Source organism: Monodon monoceros, unplaced genomic scaffold (assembly GCF_005190385.1).
Source record: "Monodon monoceros isolate NGI ecotype Baffin Bay Population unplaced genomic scaffold, NGI_Narwhal_1 Super_Scaffold_5, whole genome shotgun sequence".
NCBI lineage: Eukaryota > Metazoa > Chordata > Mammalia > Artiodactyla > Monodontidae > Monodon > Monodon monoceros.
In genome coordinates, this window is record NW_021703782.1 from 107240904 (window position 1) to 107265307 (window position 24404).

Here is a 24404-nt window from a genome sequence, read left to right on the forward strand (position 1 = left end):
ATGAGGCTCCAGTCCTGGTTCTAAAGATGCTTGCCAAAAATTACCCAACTCATTGTGTGATCTTGAGCAAATCACTTGAGTTCCTTGGATTTGTTTTCACAGCTGTTAAATAAGGTGTTGATTATCTAAGGACCCTTCCAGCCTCATATGAAATGAAATTTTTGAAACCATTGCAGGACAGGGATTAAGTGCTGGGCTTTATGGGAGAGGCCTGAATGAGAGTCATTTATAAATGATCAGACCACCCTGAATAAATTAATTTATCTAACCAAGTCTTATCTTTAAAAAAGGAACAAAAATACAGATCTTATAAAGATTTTGGTCTTAAATTATAAAATGTACATATGAAGTACTTAGCAGAATATTTGGCAAACTTAATTGCTCAATAAATAGATTAACTATTATCTCCTTTGTGGATTTCCAAAACAATAAAGTTTCTTCTTCTCAGTTTCCTGTAAGATGGGGTAGTAAGATCAGATGAGAATTCTGTTCAAAGAAGTAAGGTTGCATATTCACAATAGATGGCTAAGGATATGAGGTTGGAGAAAGAAGTAAACCACCAAATAGTAAACATTGCCTTTCTAGCTTCTCGGCTACACCTCAGTACCCTGTTTTTGTTCTTGCAGAGGGTGTGACAGAACCTGTACTGGTTTTTGACTCAAGGGAAGAATTCATAGATTCATGACTTTTACTACTATGATTGCACAGCTAAAAGATCTAGGACTCTCCCTCCTCTATTCTGTACTTTCCCAACTGATTCTTTCTAACCTGAGCGCAGCACTTTAGCTCCATTTAAATGCATCGTGTTAATTTCAGTTTCTAGGTCCAGTTAAAAACGAAGAATCTGATTCTGTCATAAAACACATTAGTACATTGATAGTCACTCAGTATTGCGATTCCTGGTGGTTTTTATTTTCTCCTCTTTTGCTTAAATGATTGCACACAAAGAGCATGCATTACTTGTGTGGCAAGAAAAACAAAACAAAAAACAAAAACAACCAAAAAAACCTCAAAAAACTAAAAACTAAATAAACCTAGCTAGTCTGTTGGCAATTTTAATAAGCACATTCCTCTACAACTCCTTGATAAAAAATAGTGAGTTGAAGGCAACCAGCTACTGAATCCTTCCCTTAAAGATCTCCTTACATAAATTAAAAAAATAATAATAAATAATAAAGAAAAAAAGGTCTCCCTACAAATTCCAAAGATAAGAGGCAAAGGAAGTTTCCACACAGAATTAAAAGATTCATACTCTAGTGGTCGGATAAACTAGCATGAAGCAATATAACATAGTATTTAGTAGTTTCCACGTGATTCCCAGTTCAACCTGGAACAAATTACTTAATTTCTTAGAGCTTCAGTTTGCTTACCGGTAAAGGGGGATAATGCTTATACCTACCTCCTATCTCATCAGATTGTTCCAAGGATTAAATGCAAAAATGCACACAAAAGGTCTAATGAAGTGCCTAATAAGGGCTCAATAAATTCCTATCACTACAACCACTTCGTCAAAAATTTCAGTGTGAAGAGCCTCAAAAAAACCAAAGGACTAAAGACAAGCCACGAACTTGGCATTTTCCACCGAGTCAACGCTACTCGGGAAATCAGTCCCATCAACGGCCAGGCACCCTGGCGGTACCCCCACCCTTTGGAAAGCGGGGTGACGCGGTGGGCCGGGTCGCGCAGGCCCAAGGTCGCTTTCCAAGCTCCGCCGGGCTGAGGCGACGACCGGGCTGGTCCTGCCCAGCGACTGCTGCCATGGCAACCGCCACAGGGTCCCCACTGGAGGCGCCACCTCTTCTGGCTAAGCCTAAAGCCCTCACAGCGGAAGCCAACTGAACGGCCTCGAAGTGGCCAGCTTAGGCCTCTCGGCGACTTCCCGGGCCCCACACTCCAGGAAAAAAGCCACAGTCCCTACGCCGCTGGCCGCGGAGCCCCTGACCCCCCTTCCAGGCCCTTCCGGCGGCCGCCGCCCTTTAACCCCCGGAAGTGGGCGGGAGAGGAAGCGGCTGGTGATGCTGGAACAAATATGGCCGCCCCAGCGCCCGTCGGCTCTTCGGGCTCCCGCAGTCCTCGGCTGGCCGCCGGCCTTCGGCTGTTCCCACTACTGGGGCTGCTGCAGCTGCTGGTCGAACCTGGCCTGGGCCGCGTCCACCACCTGGCGCTCAAGGTAAGGCCGACCGGGGCCGGGTAGGAGCAGGCCGGGGGCCGGAGGCCGCGGCCGCTCCCGGGAGCTGGGGGCAACTTTGGCCCAGTGGAGGGGGGGTTGTCTGTGAGCGTTTGGGTTCCCGCCCTTTTTCCCGGGCGCGGCCTCTCTCCGAGAGGGGTCTGTTGGGAACTGTGGGGATGGCGGGAGTCCCCGGTCTGTCTGGAAGGGGCAGGAAGATTCGGGCTGAGAGAGGGGAAGGGGCTGAACTGCGGCGTAACCCCGAAGGACTCCGGAGGCCGCGCTTGCAGTCCCTGCTGGTTTCCCTAGCTTCCTTGCCGACAGCAACCTGCTTTTCCTCCTCTATTCTCACCTCCAACTTTTATGCCCCACTTCGCTTGTCCGCGGTCTCCACTTGTCCATGCCCTTGTACTTGGCAGAACCTTTGCCTCAATTTCCCGGTTCGGCTTCGGGCGCACTCTGGACTGATCAAAGCGGGAATCTCCAGGAGGAATTTCAAATCTCGCTTGAAATACGTGACCGGAAATTTAGACCCAACATTTAAAATATGTTTCTAATTAGAGGGCTTGCCTTTTTATCTCTCGCTCCTGTCATTGTCTGTCTAGGGAAGGGATTTATGATAGGCCTAGAATGATCCCTTGGATCTTGCTTTATAACTCAAAACATGCCTCCAGGCGATTCAGCAGGTTAATATATCTGGAAAGTAGAAAACTAAATCGTTATGACTCAAAACCTTGTGCATTGTTTTCATAATATACAATTTTCTTAGAAGTGTGGGATTGTAGAAAGTTTGCCTTATTAAAACAGTACTTTAACAAAGCATTGTATTTTGTGAATGTACAGTTTAAAGAATACAGAATCTGGATTAAAAAACCTGCCCAGACCCATACTCCATACCTTGGCTACCAGTTGTTTGTAAATAAAATGTATCCTGATTAAAATGGTTCTCAACCGCAGGAAGCCAAGTGAGTCTTGGCTCCTTTTGAGAATCTGCTGAAAGGTATTGAATCTCTCCCCAGAAAATGCAGGTAGAAATGTAGGCAAAAGTTTCTTGGAATTTCTAGGGCTTTATAATCCTGCAGAAGCTTATCCATAGGCCCTAGTCCCCAGGTTTACGACTCCAAGAGATGAACTCCTAAAATTCTTTCACTTTATAGTTTGGGATCATGAGTCTTAGATGAAGTCATGCAACTGAGCTTATGTAGTTTATAAATTAGAGACAAAGCTAATACTAGGACACACTGGATCATGTCTCTTGGTTTTGGGCATTTCTAAAATTAAAGTATCGGATGGCCAGCATCAGTAGGTAAATAAATACTGACCATATTGGTATAGAGGAAAAAGTATACTATCCTCAGTGGTAGAAGCAACCCGAGTTGGTGTAATTCTGGTGATTGATTTCTCCATATTGTGCTAAATTAATTAATATTTTTCATCTTTGTAATTGTTTCTCAAGTACTGTGGTGCCCTTTCCATAGTCAGTACTGTAGTTGCTCCTTTTCCTTAAAGTAAACAGTATGGCGTTTTGCCCAAGGAAATGGAAATCACCTGAAGAGAGCCTGTCAGAGCAGCAACATTAGATTATCTTCTTTTGCTTGAGACTGAGAGAAATAGGAGAATTTCAACCATACACCAAATAGACAGAATAGTATAGTGAACTCCCATGTAGCTGTCACCCAGCCTCAGTAACCATTAACCAGTGGCTAATTCTGCCCCTTCCCCACACAAATCACTTCTCACTTGGATTCTTTATTTTTTAATTAGAAACAAGCCTTTTCATTTTTTATTCAGTTTTCTCATCACATGCTACATTTTCCATCATTCTTCTGGTTTTCTCAGTCTTCTCAAATTTCTTCTCTTTTGTTCTTTCTTTAGATTCCTTAACTTTTTGAAACAACTTTATTGAGGCATAGTTTATATACATTAAAATTCACTCATTTTAAGTGTACAATTCAGTGACTTGTTAGTAAACTTACTGAGTTGTGCATCTATCACCACTGTTCAGCCATAGAACATTTCCATCACCTCTGTAAGATCCCTTATGTTGGTTTACAGTTAACTCCTATTCCCACCTCCAGCCCCAGACAACCACTAATGTACTTTCTGTCTCCGTAGATTTGCCCTTTCTGGATATTTCATGTAAATGGAATCACACAGTATGTGATCTTTTGTGTGTGGCTTCTTTTATTTATGTTGTTGAGGTTCATACATGTTGTACTGTGTATTAGTAATTCATTCCTTTCAATGGCTGACTACTGTTCCATTGTATGCATATACCACCTTATGCTCAGCCATTCACCAGTGATGGACATTTGGGTTTCCTTTTTTGGCTATTGTGAATAATATTGCTGCAGACATTCACATGCAGGTCTTTGTGGGGACATATGTTTTCATTTTGCGGGGTGATAGCTAGGAGTGGAGTAGAATTGCTGGGTCATATGGAAGATATGTATTTAACTTCTAAAGAAACTGCCAGAGCACTTTCACAGTGACTGTACCATTTTCCAGTCCCACCAGAAACTGTGAGGGCTCTCCTTTCTACATATTGTGCCAACATTAGTACTTCTTATGTTATTTTAGAGTGAATCAAAGTCACCATGTTGTTTGATCCATAAATATTTCAGTATGTACCTATAAGAAACAGGGACTCTTTCAAAAACATAACTACAATGCCATTATAACAAAGAAAAAAGTTAATCTTTAATATCATGAAATACCAAATCAGGTTCAAATTTCCATTGGTCATAAATGGATTTAAACTTTTTAAAAATCAGAATCTAAATATTGTCCTTACATTATGATTGGTTAATATGTCTCTTACTTTTTTTTTTTTTTTTTTTTGCGGTACACGGGCCGCTCACTGTTGCGGCCTCTCCCGTTGTGGAGCACAGGCTCCCGACGCGCAGGCTCAGCGGCCATGGCTCCCCGGCCCAGCCGCTCCGCGGCATGTGGGATCCTCCCGGGCTGGGGCACAAACCCGTGTCCCCTGCATCAGCAGGCGGACTCTCAACCACTGCGCCACCAGGGAAGCCCAGTATGTCTCTTAAGTCTCTCTTGATCTAGGGGATCTCATTCCTCCAAGCACCCCCGTACTGGATTTTGCTGATTATTTCCTTGTGGTGTAATTTAGTATGTTCATCTGTCCTTCATCCTGTGTGGCCTGGATATGCTGGATCGTGTGTGTGTGTGTGTGTGTGTTTAAGAAAAGCTAGAAATTCAGGCTTTTATGTGAAATTAGCCAGCAACTAACTCAAATTTAAAAACGAAAACAAAACACGGTGTTGGCCAAGTGTAACACATTTGTGGGCCAGTCTAGTCAGCGGACTGCCAGTTGGAGAGCTGTTTAAAATATAGAAGTGGCTAGGTAGGTGACCATCAGCTAGCTCAGTTAAATGTTACTGTATTTATTTTCTAAATTCAGTTTGTGAGAAAAACTAAATTGAAGTATCATTACTCCACTTGCTTTATATTTGAAAACAGTTTAAAATATGAAGTTATTGAGGAACATAAGACACTTGTGTTCTAATATTTAGTGAAAAGAGCAGAATTGTATTCTAGTATTTAGTGAAAAGTTTAAAACAACTTTTTAAAAAAAGGAGAAAAATACACCGAAATGGTAGTTGTCTTTAGGAATTATGGGAATTTTTTTTCTTATTTCATCTCCAGATCTGACCTTTCTTCTGAGCTCTGGACAAGTATATCGGATTTCTTAACCCCTGTTTCCACTCAGATGGCTCATAAGCGCCTCTGTATGTTAGAAACCAACCTGTCCTCCCACTCCCTTCACCCTCAACCTGTATGTACTCCTTCTCTAGTTTTTCTTTTCTTAGTATCTGGGACCACCAGCTGCTCATTTTCTCAAGTCAGAAATCTTTTATTCTTATCTTCTCATCATCAAGTTCCATAGATGTGTGTTCTAAATAAATAGATCTCCAATCCAGTCACTGCTCTCTGTCATCACCACTGTGACTGTTGGGTCTAGGCCATCCTTATATCTCTTGGACCAGGGCGGTCTCCTCATACCTGGTGCCCTAGCATTACTCCAATTTGTATGTTGTTTTGTAGCTGGAATGATCTTCCTAAAAGCCAAAGCCAGTCATGTCACTCCCCTTTTAAGCCCATCAGTGGCACCCTGTTCCCCTTAGGGGGAACTCACAACTCTTAGACTGCCAGTCTTTCTGTTAGCCAGCCTCCTCTCTAGTCTCATTGCCCTTCCTTTCTTTAGTTTCTTAGTTCATGTGTGTGAAGCTTGGTGATTTTTTTTTTTCCCCCGGTACGCGGGCCTATCACTGTTGTTATTTTAGAATGAATCAAAGTCATCATGTTGTTTGATCCATAAATATTTCAGTATGTACCTTTAAGAAACAGGGACTCTTTCAAAAACGTAACTACAATGCTATTATAACAAAGAAAAAAGTTAATCTTTAATATCATGAAATACCAAATCAGGTTCAAATTTCCATTGGTCATAAATGGATTTAAACTTTTGAAAAATCAGAGTGGGGGCTACTCTTCATTGTGGTGCACGGGCTTCTTATTGCGGTGGCTCCTCTTGTTGCAGAGCACAGGCTCTAGGCGCGCGGGCTTCAGTAGTTGTGGCTCGCGGGCTCTAGAGCGCAGGCTCAGTAGTTGTGGCACATGGGCTTAGTTGCATGTGGGATTTCCCTGGACCAGGGCTCGAACCCTTGTCCCCTGCATTGGCAGGCGGATTCTTAACCACTGTGCCACCAGGGAAGCCCGGACATGTGATATTTTAAAAAAAGCATTTCACAGAGGAAAAACCCAAATGGCTGATAAACCTAGATGAGGTGCTCAAACTCATGAAGTACCAGGAAATGCAAATTCAGTCAACATCAGCCTTGATTTTCCCCCAAACTGGGAAAAATGAAATGTTTGATGACATCAAGTTTCATTAAGGATGTAAGGAAACTTTCATATACTTTGGGGATCCATTTGGCAATTTCTAGTAAAATTGAAAATGTGCCATCTAGATATATATATATATACCCTCAATCCCCACACACATAATGCATAAGATATGTGCAGGGAGTGTTCATAACAGCATTGTCACAGCAGAAGATTGGGAATTAACCTGAATGCACAAGTAATGCTTTGGGGAAATGGATATACTGTGATGTACATAATGATGGAACACAAGCAGACAAAGTGAGGAACTAGAGCATATTCAATGTATCAACACAGTTAGGTGCTCAGAGAATACAGTGTTGTCTGAAAATGCAAGTTGCCAGACATACACATACATCGTGACACAGTTTATCCAAATTTTAAAAACATAGCAATGCTATATGATGTTTATGGTTATGGATACGTCCAGTGAAAAATAGAAGCGCACTTAACCAATTCATGAGCTTGGGAAGCGATGGTGGAGGGGAATAGGATTCAGTAGAGGTACAAAGGCGCTTAACTTTGTCAATGAAGTTCTGTTCTTTTCCTCCTTCCCGCCCTCCCTTCCTGTGGCTCTGAAGCAACTACAATACAGACATTTGGTAATTGTGGGGAGTGGGGAGTTGGATATTTGTCGCTATTCCTTTTACTGTTCTACAGTGAGGGGTATTGTGAGTCTTATGAGGGCAAGGGCTCACTTGTCTCGCTGACCATTGATTGCGCAGGGCCTGACACACATGAGGATTCAGGAAGAGTATGTTGAATGAGGAAATGAATGTGTGTCTGTGTTCCAGATTTTCTAGGATGAGCGCTTACTACTGGAAAAAGTATGGTTGCCAATGTTTATAAAAATAGAAATTCTTTGCGCCTGGGTGGTGGGCTTGTGAGTGCTTAGTACGTGGCTGATCTTGTTATAGATGCCACCAAACAGCAAGATTATAAATTATGGCTCTGTACCTTTCTGTTTTGTTTGGTTAGTACCACTGAAAAGCTACAATGACTGAAAAATGTGTTTTAAATATTCTTAGATGTAAAAGGAAAACACCAACCTATTATTATTAGTTTATACCTGAGTGGTAAGGTTGCAGCTACTTTTCTGTACTTTTTCAATTACATTTTCTGTGAGCATGTGCAAGTTTTATAATTGAAAATAAATGATATTAAAATAAAACAGAGATTAGATGGAAATCTCCAAATTCTGAATATTCACAAGGTGGTGAAATAGTAGTGACTCGGGGGCAGGGGAGAGCTTTGATTCTTTTTTCCCTAATATAGTTGTCTTTTTTTTTTTTTTTTTTGGCCACAGCATGTGGAATCTTAGTTCCCTGACCAGGGATCTAACCCGTGCCCCCTGTGGTGGAAGCACGGAGTCCTATCCACTGGACCGCCAGGAAATTCCCCATTTGTAATTTTTAAAAATTAAATTTGATTACAAAAACTATCCTATTCACTCTTAAAGTCAAATAAAAATGACTTTTTTGAATACAGTACTTCATTTTGAGAGGCGTAGTTTACAGACAACCAAAAATGTTTTTGCTTGGGTAGAGTGTAGATTAGAACAGCAGAAGTTATAATTACCTTTCGTAAAACATTTGAAGGAGTCAAATAGTATTTGTTATATGACAAGTAAGTTTGCTTTTTGGTGACCTAAGAGCTTTTCTATTATGAGTCCAGTCCTTCCTGTTGCCCATCCCCTTAGTTGGATTCTTCCGAGTTGACCACTGGTACCATTTGGTGTGTCCCTTCCACGTTTAAGGTCTTCGTATACACATTCCCCACACGTATGTTTCCTTCTTTCCTTTTTTTGGTGTAATCACTTTATAACATCTAAGTCAGGTCAGGGTGTGTGCAGAGCTCTTCGATGACTTCTAAGCCAATGTCCAGCCATCCTGGCCTCTTGCAGTCCTCCGTCCACAAAGCAGAGGTTCACCTGAGGGTGGCACTCCTGGATGCCGAGGCCCAAGTGCCCTTCCTCTTTACGCCTGCAGGCTGATGTCCAGCTCCTCTCAGTCCCTGCTCAAAGATGCCTTCCGAGTGAAGTTTTCTCTGACCAGCCTCGCTTAGCTGGCAGTGCTGCACGCCCTCCTCCTCTCCCTTCCCTGCTGTGTTTCTCTGTCCTGCTCATCACCGTTGAGCAGACGATGGTTCATACTGTTTATTTGTTCTTATCTGTCTGTCTCTACTAGAATGTAAGCTCAGTGAGAGAGGCCTTTTTGTTCATTTTTTCAGTGTTTTGTTCTCAAAACCTAGAGCAGTGCCCGTAGGTACGCAATAAATACTTGTCAAATGAATGAACTTTTTCGTTTATTAGTTGTGGACATTTAAAAAATGTTAGTGTATATATGGGTCTACTTCCTTCTATTTGACTACTGCAATAATACTTCATTGTAAGAGGGACTCACCATTTCTAAAAATCATTCTTTTGTTGATGGAAATTTATAGTGTATTTTTATTGCTTGATTTTAGCTATTATAAACAAAGCTGCTATGAATATTCTTGTCATATATCTTTGTGTATTTCTATGGAGTAGATTCCTAGGAAAGGTACCAAATAGCCCTCTATGAAGGTTTTATCAATTGACACTCCACCAGTAGAGTATGAGCATGTTCAGGGTGTTCATTTACCCACATACTCCACAACACATTATGTCTTAGCTTATGCCAACCTGATAGGGAAAAGGTGACATCTTATTTTAAGTTGACTGTTGGTGAGGTTCAGGATCTCAGCATGTTTATTAGCCCCCTGCTGGCCTTTAATTTCAGATCTTCTCTGTAGACCAGAAAATTTAGGAAAACTTATTTCAGTAAGAGTATACTTTTCAGTGTATATATGTTCTTAAATGCTGGTAAAGCATTTGTGGTGGGAAAAATAAAGTTGCATGCAAACAGAAAACATGAAAAAGAGAAAAAAAATTGCACCCATAATTAAGAACCAAAACTTCACTTTTTAAAAAATAAATTTATTAATTTATTTTTGGCTGTGTTGTGTCTTCATTACTGCGCGTGGGCTTTCTCTAGTTGCGGCGAGCGGGAGCTACTCTTAGTTGCAGTGCGCGGGCTGCTCGTTGCGGTGGCTTCTCTTGTTGCAGAGCACGGGCTCTAGGCGCATGGACTTCAATAGTTGTGGCACGCGGGCTCAGTAGTTGTGGCTTGCAGGCTCTAGAGCACAGGCTCAGTAGTTGTGGCACACGGGCTTAGTTGCTCCGCAGCATGTGGGATCTTCCCGGACCAGGGCTCAAACCCATGTCCCCTGCATTGGCAGGTGGATTCTTTTTTTTTGTTTTTTGTTTTTTGTTTTTTTGCGGTACGCGGGCCTCTCACTGTTGTGGCCTCTCCCGTTGCGGAGCACAGGCTCCAGACGCGCAGGCTCAGCGGCCATGGCTCACGGGCCCAGCCTCTCCGCGGCATGGGGGATCCTCCCGGACCGGGGCACGAACCCGTGTCCCCTGCATCGGCAGGCGGACTCTCCACCACTGCGCCACCAGGGAAGCCCGGCAGGTGGATTCTTAACCACTGCGCCACTAGGGAAGCCCCAAAACTTCACATTTTAAATAAACTTTTTGGGTAAAATTTTGGCTTAGAATTTCAATAATATTAAAGTTTTAATTTTACAAAGTAGTTTATTGCAAATAAGAACAAACCTTTCAGGGGACTTCCTTGGTGGTCCAGTGGGTAAGACTCTGCACTCCCAATGCAAGGGGCCCAGGTTGGATCCCTGGTCGGGGAACTAAATCCTGCATGTATGCTGCAACTAGGATCTGGCGTGCTGCAACTAAGACCCGGCACAGCATGCCTGCATAAATGAATAAATAAATTTATTTATTTGTTTACCAGAAAACCTTTCAGAATAGTCTGAAATAATCCAGAATAATCTGATGCTGCATTTTTCTGAGATCCTCTATGATAAGTTAAGTATACATTAATTCAGATGGCTTCACCGTCATCATCAAACTAATGCTCATGTCTTGGTTTGAACTAGTACTTTTGAGACTATAACTGTGGGCCAGTTATGTTTCCACCAACTTCAGATAATATAAATCTACTAAGGAAGGCCACGAAAAAATATAAGTTTTTACAACCAACCGTATAAATATGTACCTGGGAACAGTCCTCTATTTTGTTTATGTTCTGGTAGCCTTGACTTCTCATGAGTGAACAAATTCATTTAATTAACTTGGTGAGCAGTTTACTGTGATTAGGAATATAACTTGTTTTTATGGTTATTTTTTTATTCCTCCCCTATATGGGGAGGAATGTAAGGGAACAAAATTGATCACAAGTTGATGGCTTGAAATTTTCTATAATAAAAAAATTTTAAAACAAGCAAAACATATACCATTTATTTGGTTGTAAAAAGTATTAATTTTCTTTTTTGGCTGCACCATGTGGCATGTGGGATCTTAGTTCCCCGACTAGGGATTGAACCCTCATCTCCTGCGTTGGAAGACAGATTCTTTGCCACTGGACCACGAGGGGAGTCCCTGTAAAAAGTATGAGATGGATAAGAGCACAGGTTTGGGTTTTAAACAAACCTGAGTTAGAATACTGGCTTTGCCACCTACTAACATTACGATTGTAAGCAAGTTTTACCACTCTGAGCCTCATCTGTAAAATGGGCATAACAACACCTGTCTCACAGTGTTGTAATAAGAGTGAATGGTGATAGAGTTCTTCCTAGCACAGTACTGGGTACAAGGTCAAATGTTTGCGATCTCTGTGATCCTTGGAGAAACAGGCAAACCTTACTGCTGGTTCAGTGCTAATGGAAATGATTTGAGTGGGCTTTGAAAATGTAATTAAATCTTCATGGCTTGTGTCAGATATTGTCATCTTCACCCCACTTTGGCAACTCCTTGCCTTGCCTCCTTTTACTCTGTCACTCTGCCAAGACACTGACATTGCTGCCTCTTACCTGGGAGAGTATCTGGAGGGACAGATGTGAGTGCTGAGGCTTCTCTCTTCCCCTCTCACACCCCATCCCCAGATGTTGCCTGTAGCACTCTGGCTGTAGCACTTACAGTGGGCAGGATGTTCATCCCAGGGCCCCCAGATCTCTGGCTTCCTTGTGGTAGAAGGAGAGGTTTCCTTGTTCCTGGACAGTTAGGCCTGGCTGTTGGAGACTTTTTTTGAGACTGTTTATCACTTCTTGGGCCTCAGCCCTTAGGGGTGTTTTGTAAATATTGGTTTAATTACATTGAATTAAATCAAAGTTGAATGAGTGGTTAGAATGTTTGACCTTACTGTTTACTTTCAATCTCAAAGTTTGTGTCTCTATGATTTGTATAGTGAAATAGTTTACAGAGTCACTTCCATACGTATCTTATTTGATATGGTGACATAATAGCTTAAAATGGAGTGTCAGAGGTTAGGTTAGGCAAGGGTCCTGCAGTTATTACTGGCAAATGGTAATACTTAGAAATAACGATTGATTTTTTTTTTTTGTAATTACAGATTAACACACGGTCTTTGTTAGAAATTTAGAAAATATAGAAAAGTATAAAGAAAAAATTGCTACCCACCATCCCACTGGTACTAACCTTTTCATGGTTTGATGAATTTCTTTCAAATCCTTTATAAATAATTGTAAATATGTATACCTTTCAATTTTTAAAAACAAATTTAGCTCTTAACTATATATAGTTTGTTTCTGTTCTTTGCATTTAATATTTTTTCTAGCTTTATTGAGATATAATTGACAAATAAAAATTGTATGTATATGGGCTTCCCTGGTGGCGCAGTGGTTAAGAGTCCGCCTGCCGATGCAGGGGACACGGGTTCGTGCCCTGGTCCAGGAAGATCCCACATGGCGCGGAGCGGCTAGGCCCGTGAGCCGTGGCCGCTGAGCCTGCGCGTCTGGAGCCTGTGCTCCGCAACGGGAGAGGCCACAACAGTGAGAGGCCCGCGTAAGGCAAAAAAAAAAAAAAAATTGATTGTATGTTTGTGAATAGTTAAGATTTACTCTCTTAGCAGATTTCAAGTATACAGTATTGGTTTTTTTTAATAAATAAATTTATTTATTTATTTTGGCTGCGTTGGGTCTTTGTTGCTGCGCGCGGGCTTTCTCTAGTTCCGGTGAGCGGGGGCTACTCTAAGTCGTGGTGCATGGGCCTCTCATTGCAGTGGCTTTTCTTGTTGTGGAGCACAGGCCCTAGAGTGTGCGGACTTAAGTAATTGTGGCACACGGGCTCAGTAGTTGTGGCTCGCGGGCTTAGTTCCTCTGTGGCACGTGGGATCTTCCCGGACCAGGGCTTGAACCCGTGTCCTCTGCATTGGCAGGCGGATTCTTAACCACTGTGTCACCAGGGAAGCCCCAGGTATACAGTATTGTTAACTGTAGTCACCACGTTGTACATTAAATCTGCAGAATTTACTCATCCTGCGTATCTGAAACTTTGTACCCTTTGACCAACATCTTTCCATTTCCCTCTACCCCCAGCCTTGGTAACCACCATTCTGCTCTTTGCTTCTTAGAATTCAACTTTTTTAGGTTCCACGTATAAGTGAGACTGTGCAGTATTTGTCTTTGTGTGTCTGGCTTATTTAACTTAGCGTAATATCTTCCAGGTTCATCTGTGTTGTTGCAGATGACAAGGTTTCCTTCTTTTTTAAGGCTGAAAAATAGTCCATACATAAACGCACATTTTCTTTATCCATTTATCTGCTGACAGCTACTCAGATTGTTTCCATATCTTGGCTATTGTGAATAATGTTACAGCTATCTCTTCAAGGTAGTGATTTTACTTCCTTTGGATTTATTCCCAGAAGTGGGATTGCTGCATCATATAGAGGTTTTTTTTTTGGCCGCGCCCGCATCTTATGGGATCTTAGTTCCCTGACCAGGGATTGAACCCGGGCCACAGCATTGAAAGCAGTGAGTCCTAACCACTGGACTGCCAGGGAATTCCCTAGAGTTCTAATTTTAATTTTTTGAGGAACCTTCATACTGTTTTCCATAATGACTCTTCTAATTTACATTCCCACCAACAGTGTACAAGAGTTCCCTTGTCTCCACTCCCTCATCAACGCTTGTTGTCCTTTGACTTTTTGATAATAGCTATTCTAACATGTGTGAGGTGATATTTCATTGTGGCTTTAATTTACATTTCCCTGATGATTAGTGATATTGAGCACCTTTTATGTCTTCTTTTGAGAAATGTCTATTCAGATCCTTTATCCTTTTTTAAAAAATTATTTATTTATTTTTGGCTGTGTTGTGTCTTGTTACTGCGCGCGGGCTTTCTCTAGTTGCAGTGAGCGGGCTTCTCATTGTCGTGGCTTCTCTTGTTGCGGAGCACAGGCTCTGGGCGCACAGGCTTCAGTGGTTGTGGCACGCAGGCTTCAGTGGTTGTGGCACGCGGGCTTCAGTAGTTGTGGCTCACGGGCTCTAGAGCTCAGGCTCAGTAGTTGTGGAGCATGGGCTTAGTTGCTCCACGGCATATGGGATCTTCCCGGGCCAGGGCTTGAACCCGTGTCCCCTGCATTGGCAGGCAGATTCTTAAGCACTGTGCCACCAGGGAAGCCCCTTTATCCATTTTTAAATCAGGATATTTGTTTTCTTGCTATTGAGTTGTTTTAGTTCCCTGTATATTTTGGATATTAACTAACCCCTTATCAGATACATGGTTTGCAAATATTTTTCTTAATTCTGTAGGTTGTCTCTTCACTCTGTTGATTGTTTTCTTTGCTGTGCAGAAGCTTTTTTGTTTGATGCAGTCACATTTGTCTATTTTTCTTTTGTTGCCTGTGCTTTTGGTTACTATCCAAAAAGTTATTGCCCAGACCATTGTTAAGAAGCTGTTTTCCTATGTTTTCTTGTAGTAGTTTTACAGTTTCAGGTCTCACATTTAAGTCATTAATCCATTTTGAGCTGATTTTTGTATATGGTGTGAGAAAAGGGTCCAGTTTCATTCTTCTGCATGTGGATATACAGTTTTCCCAACACCGTTTATTGAAGAGACTATCCTTTCCCCACTGTGTGTTCTTGGCACCTTTGTCAAAGATCAGTTGAACATAAATCAGTGGATTTATTTCTGGGCTCTATATTCTGTTCCATTGGTCTATATATCTTTATGCTAGTACCATACTATTTTGATTACTATAACTTTGTAATACATTTTGAAATCAGTCAGTGTGATGCCTTCAGCATTGTTCTTGTTACTCAAGATTGCTTTAAGGTCTTTGTGGTACCATGTGAATTTAGGATTGTTCTAGTTCTGTGAAAAATGCCACTGGAATTTTGATAGGGATTACACTGAATGATATGGATAGAATGGACATTTTAGCAATGTTAATTCTTCCAATCCATGAATACAGCTTATCTCTCCATTTATTTGTGTCTTCTTTAATTTCTTTCATCAGTGTTTTTGTCGTTTTCATTGTATAGTTCTTCCTTCTCCTTGGTAAAATTTATTCCAAAGTTTAAAAAATATTTATTTATTTATTTTTATTTATTTATTTTGGCTGCACTGGGTCTTAGTTGCAGCATGCGGGATCGTCATTGCGGCATGCAGGATCTTTAGTTGTGGCGCGTGGACTTCTTAGTTGCAGCATGTGAACTTTTAGTTGCGGCATGCATGCGGGATCTAGTTCCCTGACCAGGGATCAGACCTGGGCCCCCTGCATTGGGAGTGCAGAGTCTTATCTGCTGGACTACCAGGGAGGTTCCTGTTGTTTTTTTTATGCTATTGAAAATAGAATTGTTTTCTTTATTTCTCTTTCAGATATTTCGTTATTGTATAAGAAATGCCACTAATTTTTGTATGTTGATTTTGTCTTGCAACTTTACTGAATTTGTTTATTAGGTTTTAAAAAATATTTATTTATTTATTTGGTTGTTCCAGGTCTTAGTTGCGGCTGGTGGGCTCCTTAGTTGTGGCATGGGAACTCTTAGTTGCGGCATGCTTGTGGGGTCTAGTTCCCTGACCACGGTTTGAACCCGGGCCTCCTGCATTGGAAGTGCGGAGTCTTAACCACTGCACCACCAGGGAAGTCCCATGAATTTATTAGTTTTAATAGTTTCTTGGAGGAGTCTTTAGTGTTTTCTATATATAACATCATGTCATCTCTGAACAGAGACAATTTTATTTTTCCCTTTCCAATTTGGATACCTGTTATTTCTTTTTCTTGTCTGATTGCTCTGGCTAGAACTTCTAGTACTGTGTTGAATAGTGAGAGTAGGCATCCTTGCCTTGTTCCTGATCTTAGGGGGAAAGTTTACACCTTTTCACTGTTGAGTATGATGTTAGCTGTGGACTTGTCATATTACAGCCTGTGTCATGCTGAGGTACATTCCTTCCATACCTGATCTGTTGAGTGTCTTTATCATGAAAGGATGTTGTATTTGTCAAATGCCTTTTCTGCATTTACCGAGATAATCATAGGATTTTTTCCTTCACTTTGTTAATGTGGTGTATCACATTTATTGATTTACGTATGTTGAACCATCCTTGCATCCCAGGGATAAATTTTACTTGATCATGGTGTATGAGGCTTTTAATGTGCTGTTGAATTTGGTTTGCTAGTATTTTGTTGAGGATTTTTGCATCTTTGTTCATCAGGGATATTGGCTTGTAATTTTCTTTTCTTGTAGTGTCCTTATAGGCTTGGTATCAGGATGATTCTGGCCTTGTAGAATAAGTTTGGAAGTGTTCCCTCCTCTTCAATTTTTTGGAAGAGTTTGAGAAACACTGGTGTTAATTTTTCCTTAACTGTTTGAATACTGATTCAGTCTCCTTATTCAGATTTTCTGTTTCTTCAGATTGAGTCTTGGTAAGTTATATGTTTCTAGGAATTTGTCCATTTCTTCTAGGTACTCCAACCTGCGTTTAATATTATATTGTTATTACTTTGCAATATTAGGGGATAGTGGTGTGAAAATGGCTTTCACGTCAGATCTGTGTTGAAATCCCAGCTTTACCACTTAGAGTGTCCATAGTCTTGGGTAGCGTTTCATCTCTGAACTTGTGTCTTCATCCCTGTCATGGGGATACTGCTTTTAACCACACTGGGCTGAGTGAGGATTAGACATCATAGGAAAGCCCTTGGCACATAACCCAGTTCTTGGTAAGTGCTGAAAACAGGGAGTTGTGATGCTGTTGTGATTGTTTAAAATATTCAAAAACATGTTTTTAATGGCATTGTATTATCAAGTGAAATGCTATACAAAAGTGAAAAAAAAAACAGTAAAGGAATAGAGTTTGTATGGAAAAAAATCACTGTTATAAGGTTACAATTGAAACATTTTCCCCCCAAAACCTAGAAAATAGACACTGTGGTGGACTATGTGAATATAAAAATCGATTAACAGGCTTCCATTTTTGCTACACAGCATCTAAATGCGTGATAAATTAGAACAAACATACTTTTCAAAATTTAAACTTATTGAAGTATAATATACACGCTAAAGAAAATACTCATTGTAAGCATACAACTCAATGAATTTCCACCGTGTAAGAATACCTGTGCAACCAGCAGCAATGTTACCAAGCATTTCCAGAAGCTCCTAAAGGCCGCATCCCCCCAGTGACTGGAAAGTCTCTCCCTACCAAGAATAACCAACCACCGTCCTGAGCTCTGTTGCCTTTAGCGGATTTCCCCCAGCGTTTGAATTTGAATTTGTTATACCTATGGGGCATATGGCTTGTTTTGCTTAGTGTTATGTCTGTGAGATCCATCCACGTTGCATGGGGCAGGAATTTTTTCATTTTCCTTCATTGTCCCTCTGTAGCCCTTCTCATCTATGGATTTTGCCGGAGTATTAAGCCCTAAAGTCCAAAGTGATCCATCATATGTAGCTGAATTAATTTCTGTCCTGTGAGTCTAGGATGGTAGTAGCCTTGTAATACCTTCGGGAGAACTGAGAAGATGCCCACTCAAATCATGTTCCGTGGAGGTTCATCTCTCTTAGAGTCCCAGGAAAGACTGGGAGCTTTAGCTTTTCTGGTTTTTTGTCCCCCCGCAACGCCCCACCCCCCACCCCGGTACAGTGAGGTCGGGCCTCTCACTGTTGTGGCCTCTCCTGTTGCGGACGCGCAGGCTCAGCGGCCATGGCTCACGGGCCCAGCCGCTCTGTGGCATGTGGGATCTTCCCAGACCGGGGCAGGAACCGGCGGACTCTCAACCACTGCACCACCAGGGAAGCCCAGCTTTTCTGGTTTTTGTGGTCTAGCAGCTCTCCAGTGTCTTCTAGCGGATGACTTCTGGAAGATAACAGTTAAGTTATCTTATCTGGCTTTTTTTTTTTTTTTCTCCCGGGGAGTGCTGGTTAGCTGCAAGCTCCTCCATCCCACCTGGAGGTGGAAGGAAGTCTAGCAAATGCATAGCTGGGCTCCTAGAAAGAGGAGGGAAAGTCCCAGGGCCAGATAAAGGGGAGAGGGAGAGAAGGAGCTGAAACCCCAGAGGCAAAATAACACAAGCCAGGGCTGCCCCAAGGCGTAGAAATCTGGACCCAGAGCCTTGGATTTTGAGCAGCCGGTGAGGGAGAGCAGGAGCCAAAGCCCTAGACCCAGGCCTGGAGGGCCGCCGGGACTGTGTCCCTCTGCTCGGCTGGTAACAGCAGCCTCTCCAGAGCTCTGTTCCTTGAGTGAAAGAGTGGGCTAGGAAATAGAGCCCTCCTAACGGCAGTAAAACGTGTCTTAGCTATGGGAGGAGTCAGTTTGATTTTTCTGCTGAAGATCTGATCCTTAGCCTCTCATCACAGGCGTTTGGTGTTTGCAATTAGACTACCTCTGAAGTCCAGAAGCTCCAAGTCTAGAAATAAAAAGTTACCCCTCACACAAAGAAACAAACTGCTAGGAAAGTCAGCAGAGATGACCAAGAACAGAATTAGGGGTTTCAGAGCTCCTCAATATGTTGTAAGAGAGCTATATTTAAAATGAAAGAAACAACGGATAGAGTTCTAAAACATGAGCAAGAAGCAAACACTACCATTAATGGCTCTGCGGATTTGAGGAAGAACCAAATCCGAGCTTTAGAAAAGTGCTTAGCATAATGCCTTGCATTCAGGAGCTACTTAATAACTGTGCACATTTGGGCAAATAATTCTCAGTATAAAACTCATGACTGCACAATGTGAAGCGTCTTTGTGGAACCTCAACTTAGAAGTACTCACTAATATCATTGCTCCGTTGGCCCTAAAATTTGTTGACTGAGTTGACATTGGAATCACCATTTTGAGATAGGTTCAAGTAACGTTCAGATATTCCTGTTGTCCTGCAGTGGGAGGAGCCGGTTACACTAAAACGCCTAAGAAGGTTTATATAAATGAGTGTATTCTTGGAGCAGCTTTGGCCTCTTCTCCCCCGCCTCCATGTTTTGAGTGCCTACTGGATGCCAGGCCTTGTACTTGAAGGGAGCATGGGAGGATGACTAAAACACTGTTCCTCCTTTCCTGGAATCCACATTCCACAGGCCATCGAGTCTGCCCCCGGGACCCTTACAAATACACTGGAATGAATCGAATCTATTGTGCGTTTCCTTCTGCAAAATTGTTGCTATATTATGCGTATCTGATGAGTCTTCTTCAGCTTTTGGAGCAAGAACACAGCTGTCTGTATTACTGAATATATAGAAACGTTGGTTAGGTAGCAGGGAACTAGGTAACCATAGTTTTCCAAGCAAATGAATAGGTTAACTAATCAAGTTAACTTCTCCGTGTTACTAATTCCACCACTGCAAATCCTTTTAGGATGATGTGAGGCATAAGGTTCATCTGAACACCTTTGGATTCTTCAAGAATGGGTACATGATGGTGAATGTCAGTAGCCTTTCAGTGAATGAGCCTGAAGGAGCCACAGACAAGGACGCAACTGTAAGTGCCTTTCCAGGACATCTTTTCTGTTGCTTAGGTGAAAGCTTCACCCCATACTTAAATATGAAGTATCAGAATGTAGAGAAAATTAAACTTGTGAGCGGGCGTCAGATAGTTTTATTCTTAACAGTTAAGTTGTAATTCTTGAATAATTTTAGTAACAACTGATCCTTCTTACAAAATGAATGCTAAGGAAACCAAGAGGTGGCCAGGCCAAAAGAGTCACCTTTCTGCTCTTGGAGTAATGAAGGTAAGGGCGCCCGGGCATCATGTGGTTCTTTACTTCCATTGTTTTTACCTCCTCTTAGATTGGATTCAGCCTAGACCGCACAAAGAATGATGGATTTTCTTCTTATCTGGTGAGCATCAAATGCATGACCTGATCACTCCCTTCACTCGAACCCAAGACGCTGGGCTGGGTGGAAACACCCTGCTTCCGTCAGTGCTGTTTTCTTGAGGTGGTAGCAGCTTTGACTTGCAAGCATCTCTGAGCACCCACAGTTGTGTTATTTGAATGGAGTCTGGGCCACTTATTTGCTTAGTTCCTGAAAACGTTTTGTTCTTACTCCAGTGTGAATGAATAAGGTGGTGTGTAATTGGGTCTTCCTTTCTCAGGATGAAGATGTGAATTACTGTATTTTAAAGAAACAGTCTGCCTCTGTCACCCTTCTAATCCTAGACATCTCCAGAAGTGAGTAAGTAATTCTACTAATCCTTCAGTTCAATCCTAGAGTAAAGTTAGGGGGAATTTGGTAGTTAAGTTACCATTTATTGTCTGCTACATGCCAAATATTTTGCTGAGTGCTGGAGATTAAAAACAAGATGAGGAAGACAGAGGTCCAGTCCTGGAGGAGCTTCTTGATGGATGAGGGAGACAGAAGAGCAATACAAACGATCACAGCAAACTAGAGAAGTAGTAGAGCAGAGAGACTGAGGATTGCAGAAGAGAAGGGAAAGCTTCAGAGAAGTGTTGGTGCGACCACCCTTCTCATGAATAGACTTTACAGATGAGTAAGAAAGGGAAGAGCATTTTAGGCAAAGGGAACGTGATATACAAACGCAGAGTGGTGTGAAATAGCATGGTGTGTTCAGTGAAGTGAATGCGTTGTCTGCATCCAGCTAAGGGGAAGAGAGGAAGGCTCCTCCCCGTTCAGTGCTAGACATGTGCCCCTTGGTACGAGTGATGGTGCCAGCTGAGGTTGCGTGTCCACTCAGGCATGGAAACTTGCTGGTTCCTCCTCAGGCGGGATGGGGCAAACAAAATTGCGGTCTGGTAAGCAGGGAGAAGGGAGGAAATGCATATTAGGCGGGCTACTAATAATGCTCACTGCCCCTCGCGTGCTCCCCACGGCTTCACCTTAACATCTTACTGGGTTTTTTTTTACCTCTTGTTCCTTTTCCCTTGTACGCCAATTTGTTGAACACATTGCACATACTTAGGGGGGAATGTGTACCTCAGAATTGTATGGTTGCTACGAACTTAAGCTTTAGAGTGAGACTGCCCAGGTCCTCGCCCAGCTGCTCACTGGCTTACTACTCTTGGGCAGGTTCTTTAACCTTTCTGAGCTTTCATTTCAACACCTGTAAAATGCGGATAATAGAATCTGCATCATAGGACATCATGGGACTGCATGAGATGATGGATTTAGAGCTGGAAACAACACCTAACTTACAACACTTACTGGCCATAAGCAGTACTTTGAACTCTTTTTCTTCTGTCTTGTTTGAATACAGAGTGCGAATAAGATCTCCACCAGAAGCTGGTACCCAGTTACCAAAGATCATCTTCAGCAAGGATGAGAAAGTCCTTGGTCAGAGCCAGGAGCCTGGTGTTAACGCTGTTTCAGCAGGGAGCCAGACTCAGAAAAAACAAGGTAAACTGTGAGGTAGAAGCGAGCATTTTCTTCACTACCCTGATCTGTAGATTCTGTTTTGTTCCTGAGTAAAAACACATACAATCTTAGCATTATTTTATTTTTGAGGTGATATAAAAATATGTAACAAAGAAAAATGTGGAAAATATGGGAGAAGAAATGTCATTTCTCCTTACTCCCTGTGTTAGAATTTTAGTAATTTATATTTCCTTCTAAACTTGTTTCCTAAGTCTAGAATATTTGATTTTTAAAACTCATACACGTTTATAATTTTATAAGCATCCCTGTTCACTCAACTTTAAGTTATTTCATACTTATCAGATATCCCATTAAATGGATACTGTAATTTGCTCAGCCTTTCCCCTTAAAGAGACATATTTCAACCTTGATGCTATTATATTAAAACATTGCTACATCAGACATTGTTATTTGTAGATTTTTTTTCATATGTAGAACTTTCTTTAGGATGGGTTCCCAGAATTGGAATTTCTGGTTCAGAGGATATGAATACTTTTGAGAATATTGATACATATTTTCATTCCTCTCCACATGAGTGGTGTGAATTTATACTCCTATTGGGAAATATATAAGAATAGTGCCCACGTCACCATGTCCTAGACAATACTGGGTTTTTGGTTTTGTTTTGTTTTTTAAATTCTAAAGTGAAAGGCAAAAAGGGATTCTTGATTTTGAAGTCACTTTTTTTTTTTTTAATTAATTAATTAATTTTTGGCTGTGTTGGGTCTTCGTTTCTGTGTGAGGGCTTTCTCTAGTTGTGGCAAGCGGGGACCATTCTTCATCGCGGTGCACAGGCCTCTCACTGTCGCGGCCTCTCTTGTTGTAGAGCACAGGCCCCAGACGCGCAGGCTCAGTAGTTGTGGCTCACGGGCCTAGTTGCTCCGCGGCATGTGGGATCCTCCCAGACCAGGGCTCGAACCCGTGTCCCCTGCATTGGCAGGCAGATTCTCAAGCACTGCGCCACCAGGGAAGCCCTGAAGTCACTCTTATTACTGAGGCTGCTCTTTTCCTCCATATGTTGATTAACCAATTTATATTTGTCACCTCTTTCATTAACCGTTAGGTTTATCTAATAATTTATATGAGTGCTTTAAAGATAACTATTTATTGTATTATTTATGTGTCTTTTTCTCGGTTTGTCAAAATTCTGACCCAGATTAAAAGATGTGCAGAAATGTTACATTTGTGTGATGATGTAGTTTCACGTATGTGCACCATCTCCTCCTCGTCCAGGTTCCTCAGGCTCACATAACCATTCCCTGGGCAGAAAATCTTCTTTTCCTTCTTTTTTTTCTGAAACTCTCTCCCTTCCTGCAGGGAATTTGAGATGCTGTCTTCCTCATGAAGAGGGTCTTAAGTAAAAATAAGACACAGCTGCCCTCTCTGTTCATTGAAAGAAGTCATTAGCAATTTCTACACTCCTTGCTGTGGAAATAAAAATAGTATGCTTTATGCTAATATTATTTCCTATTTTTCCATGTATATAAATAAATCTTATATATTATATATGTATTTTAAACAATGATCTGTTTTCAAATGTAATTACTTAGAAGATAAGGAAGTCATTCCACGTGGTATCTCTGACAGTAACATGCACTAGGTTATTTAGAGATGATTTCCCTCGTCTGTACTGAATATTCTCATTTATTAGATTGCATTTATAATAGAACAGGTTGCCATTTGCGGCTTCTACAGCTCAGGAGTGTTTGGGGTTCTAAGCAGATGGCATTTCACAAGATGGCACGTGGCCTCACCGTTTTGATTGTTGCAATTATTTGATATTAGACGAGCTAGAGTCTCATAAAATGATACTGTAATATACATATGAGCTGAATCATGCAATAATAACTCTTAAATGGTTCTGCTTCTAGACAGTGGAAAGTCTGAAAGAAGTACAGTGGATTCAAAGGTAAGAAATAACCTGACTTAAGCTCTCAGCTTCCCTGGGTGTAATATGTATGTCTGTGTATGTGTGTGCATATAGGAATGTATATACATATGTATATATGTACACACACAGGTGCACACACATACATCTGCATGCCTGATCTACAGGGGGTTGCTTTCTGTTTGGGGAGATAACTCAGGCACTCGGAAACAATTTCAAAGTAAGACTGAGTGCTGAGCTATACAGCACTTACACGATAGAGGCTCAGATAGTGAGAGGAGAGGGAAGTGGGCTCTCGGAGAGCCCTCTGGAGGGAGGCGTCACCAGGGCTTGAAGTTTGGTAGATTGTTTGGGGAAGAAGAGAGCGAAGGAGGTGAAGGCCATCATGAGCAAAGACCAGAAGTGGAGATGAGCATGGCAGGTGCTGGGCACTGGCCTATTGGAAGTAAAAGCTACCTATTTGGGAGCAGAGAGAGGTGTCTTAGTTAACAGAGGGCTGGAAAGTTGAAGGCATCGATGCACAGAAAACAGGAAGTCATCGTATGTTCTTGACAAGGATGGAATGTGATGCAGAAGGTGTTAAGGGAAGGTCATAGTTCTGAAGGAATGTGCAGGGTAGCCTTGGAGAGGGAGACAGTGAAACTAGAGGGACCAGGAGGAATGCTGTTGTGATAATACAGGTTTAGGGTGATGAGGATCTGAACTAGAGCAGAGCTTTGCAATCAGTCTGGGAGGTCATTTGGGG

General features: G+C 41.8%; 1 protein-coding gene across 2 annotated transcripts in view; it reads left to right on the forward strand.

Moving 5' to 3' along the window:
• The first annotated feature begins 2008 nt into the window (after positions 1-2008).
• The window catches only part of GPR107 (G protein-coupled receptor 107), a 73066-nt gene continuing 50670 nt past the window's right edge, over positions 2009-24404 (forward strand). Inside the window, exons 1-6 of one of the 2 annotated variants that reach the window (XM_029201498.1) lie at positions 2009-2170; positions 19757-19879; positions 20188-20238; positions 20495-20574; positions 21614-21753; positions 23643-23680. In XM_029201498.1, the coding sequence (XP_029057331.1) occupies positions 2030-2170; positions 19757-19879; positions 20188-20238; positions 20495-20574; positions 21614-21753; positions 23643-23680 (573 nt within the window). In that variant the 5' untranslated portion in view covers positions 2009-2029. The remainder of the gene's footprint in view (positions 2171-19756; positions 19880-20187; positions 20239-20494; positions 20575-21613; positions 21754-23642; positions 23681-24404) is intronic. The other variant, XM_029201499.1, reaches the window with a different exon arrangement.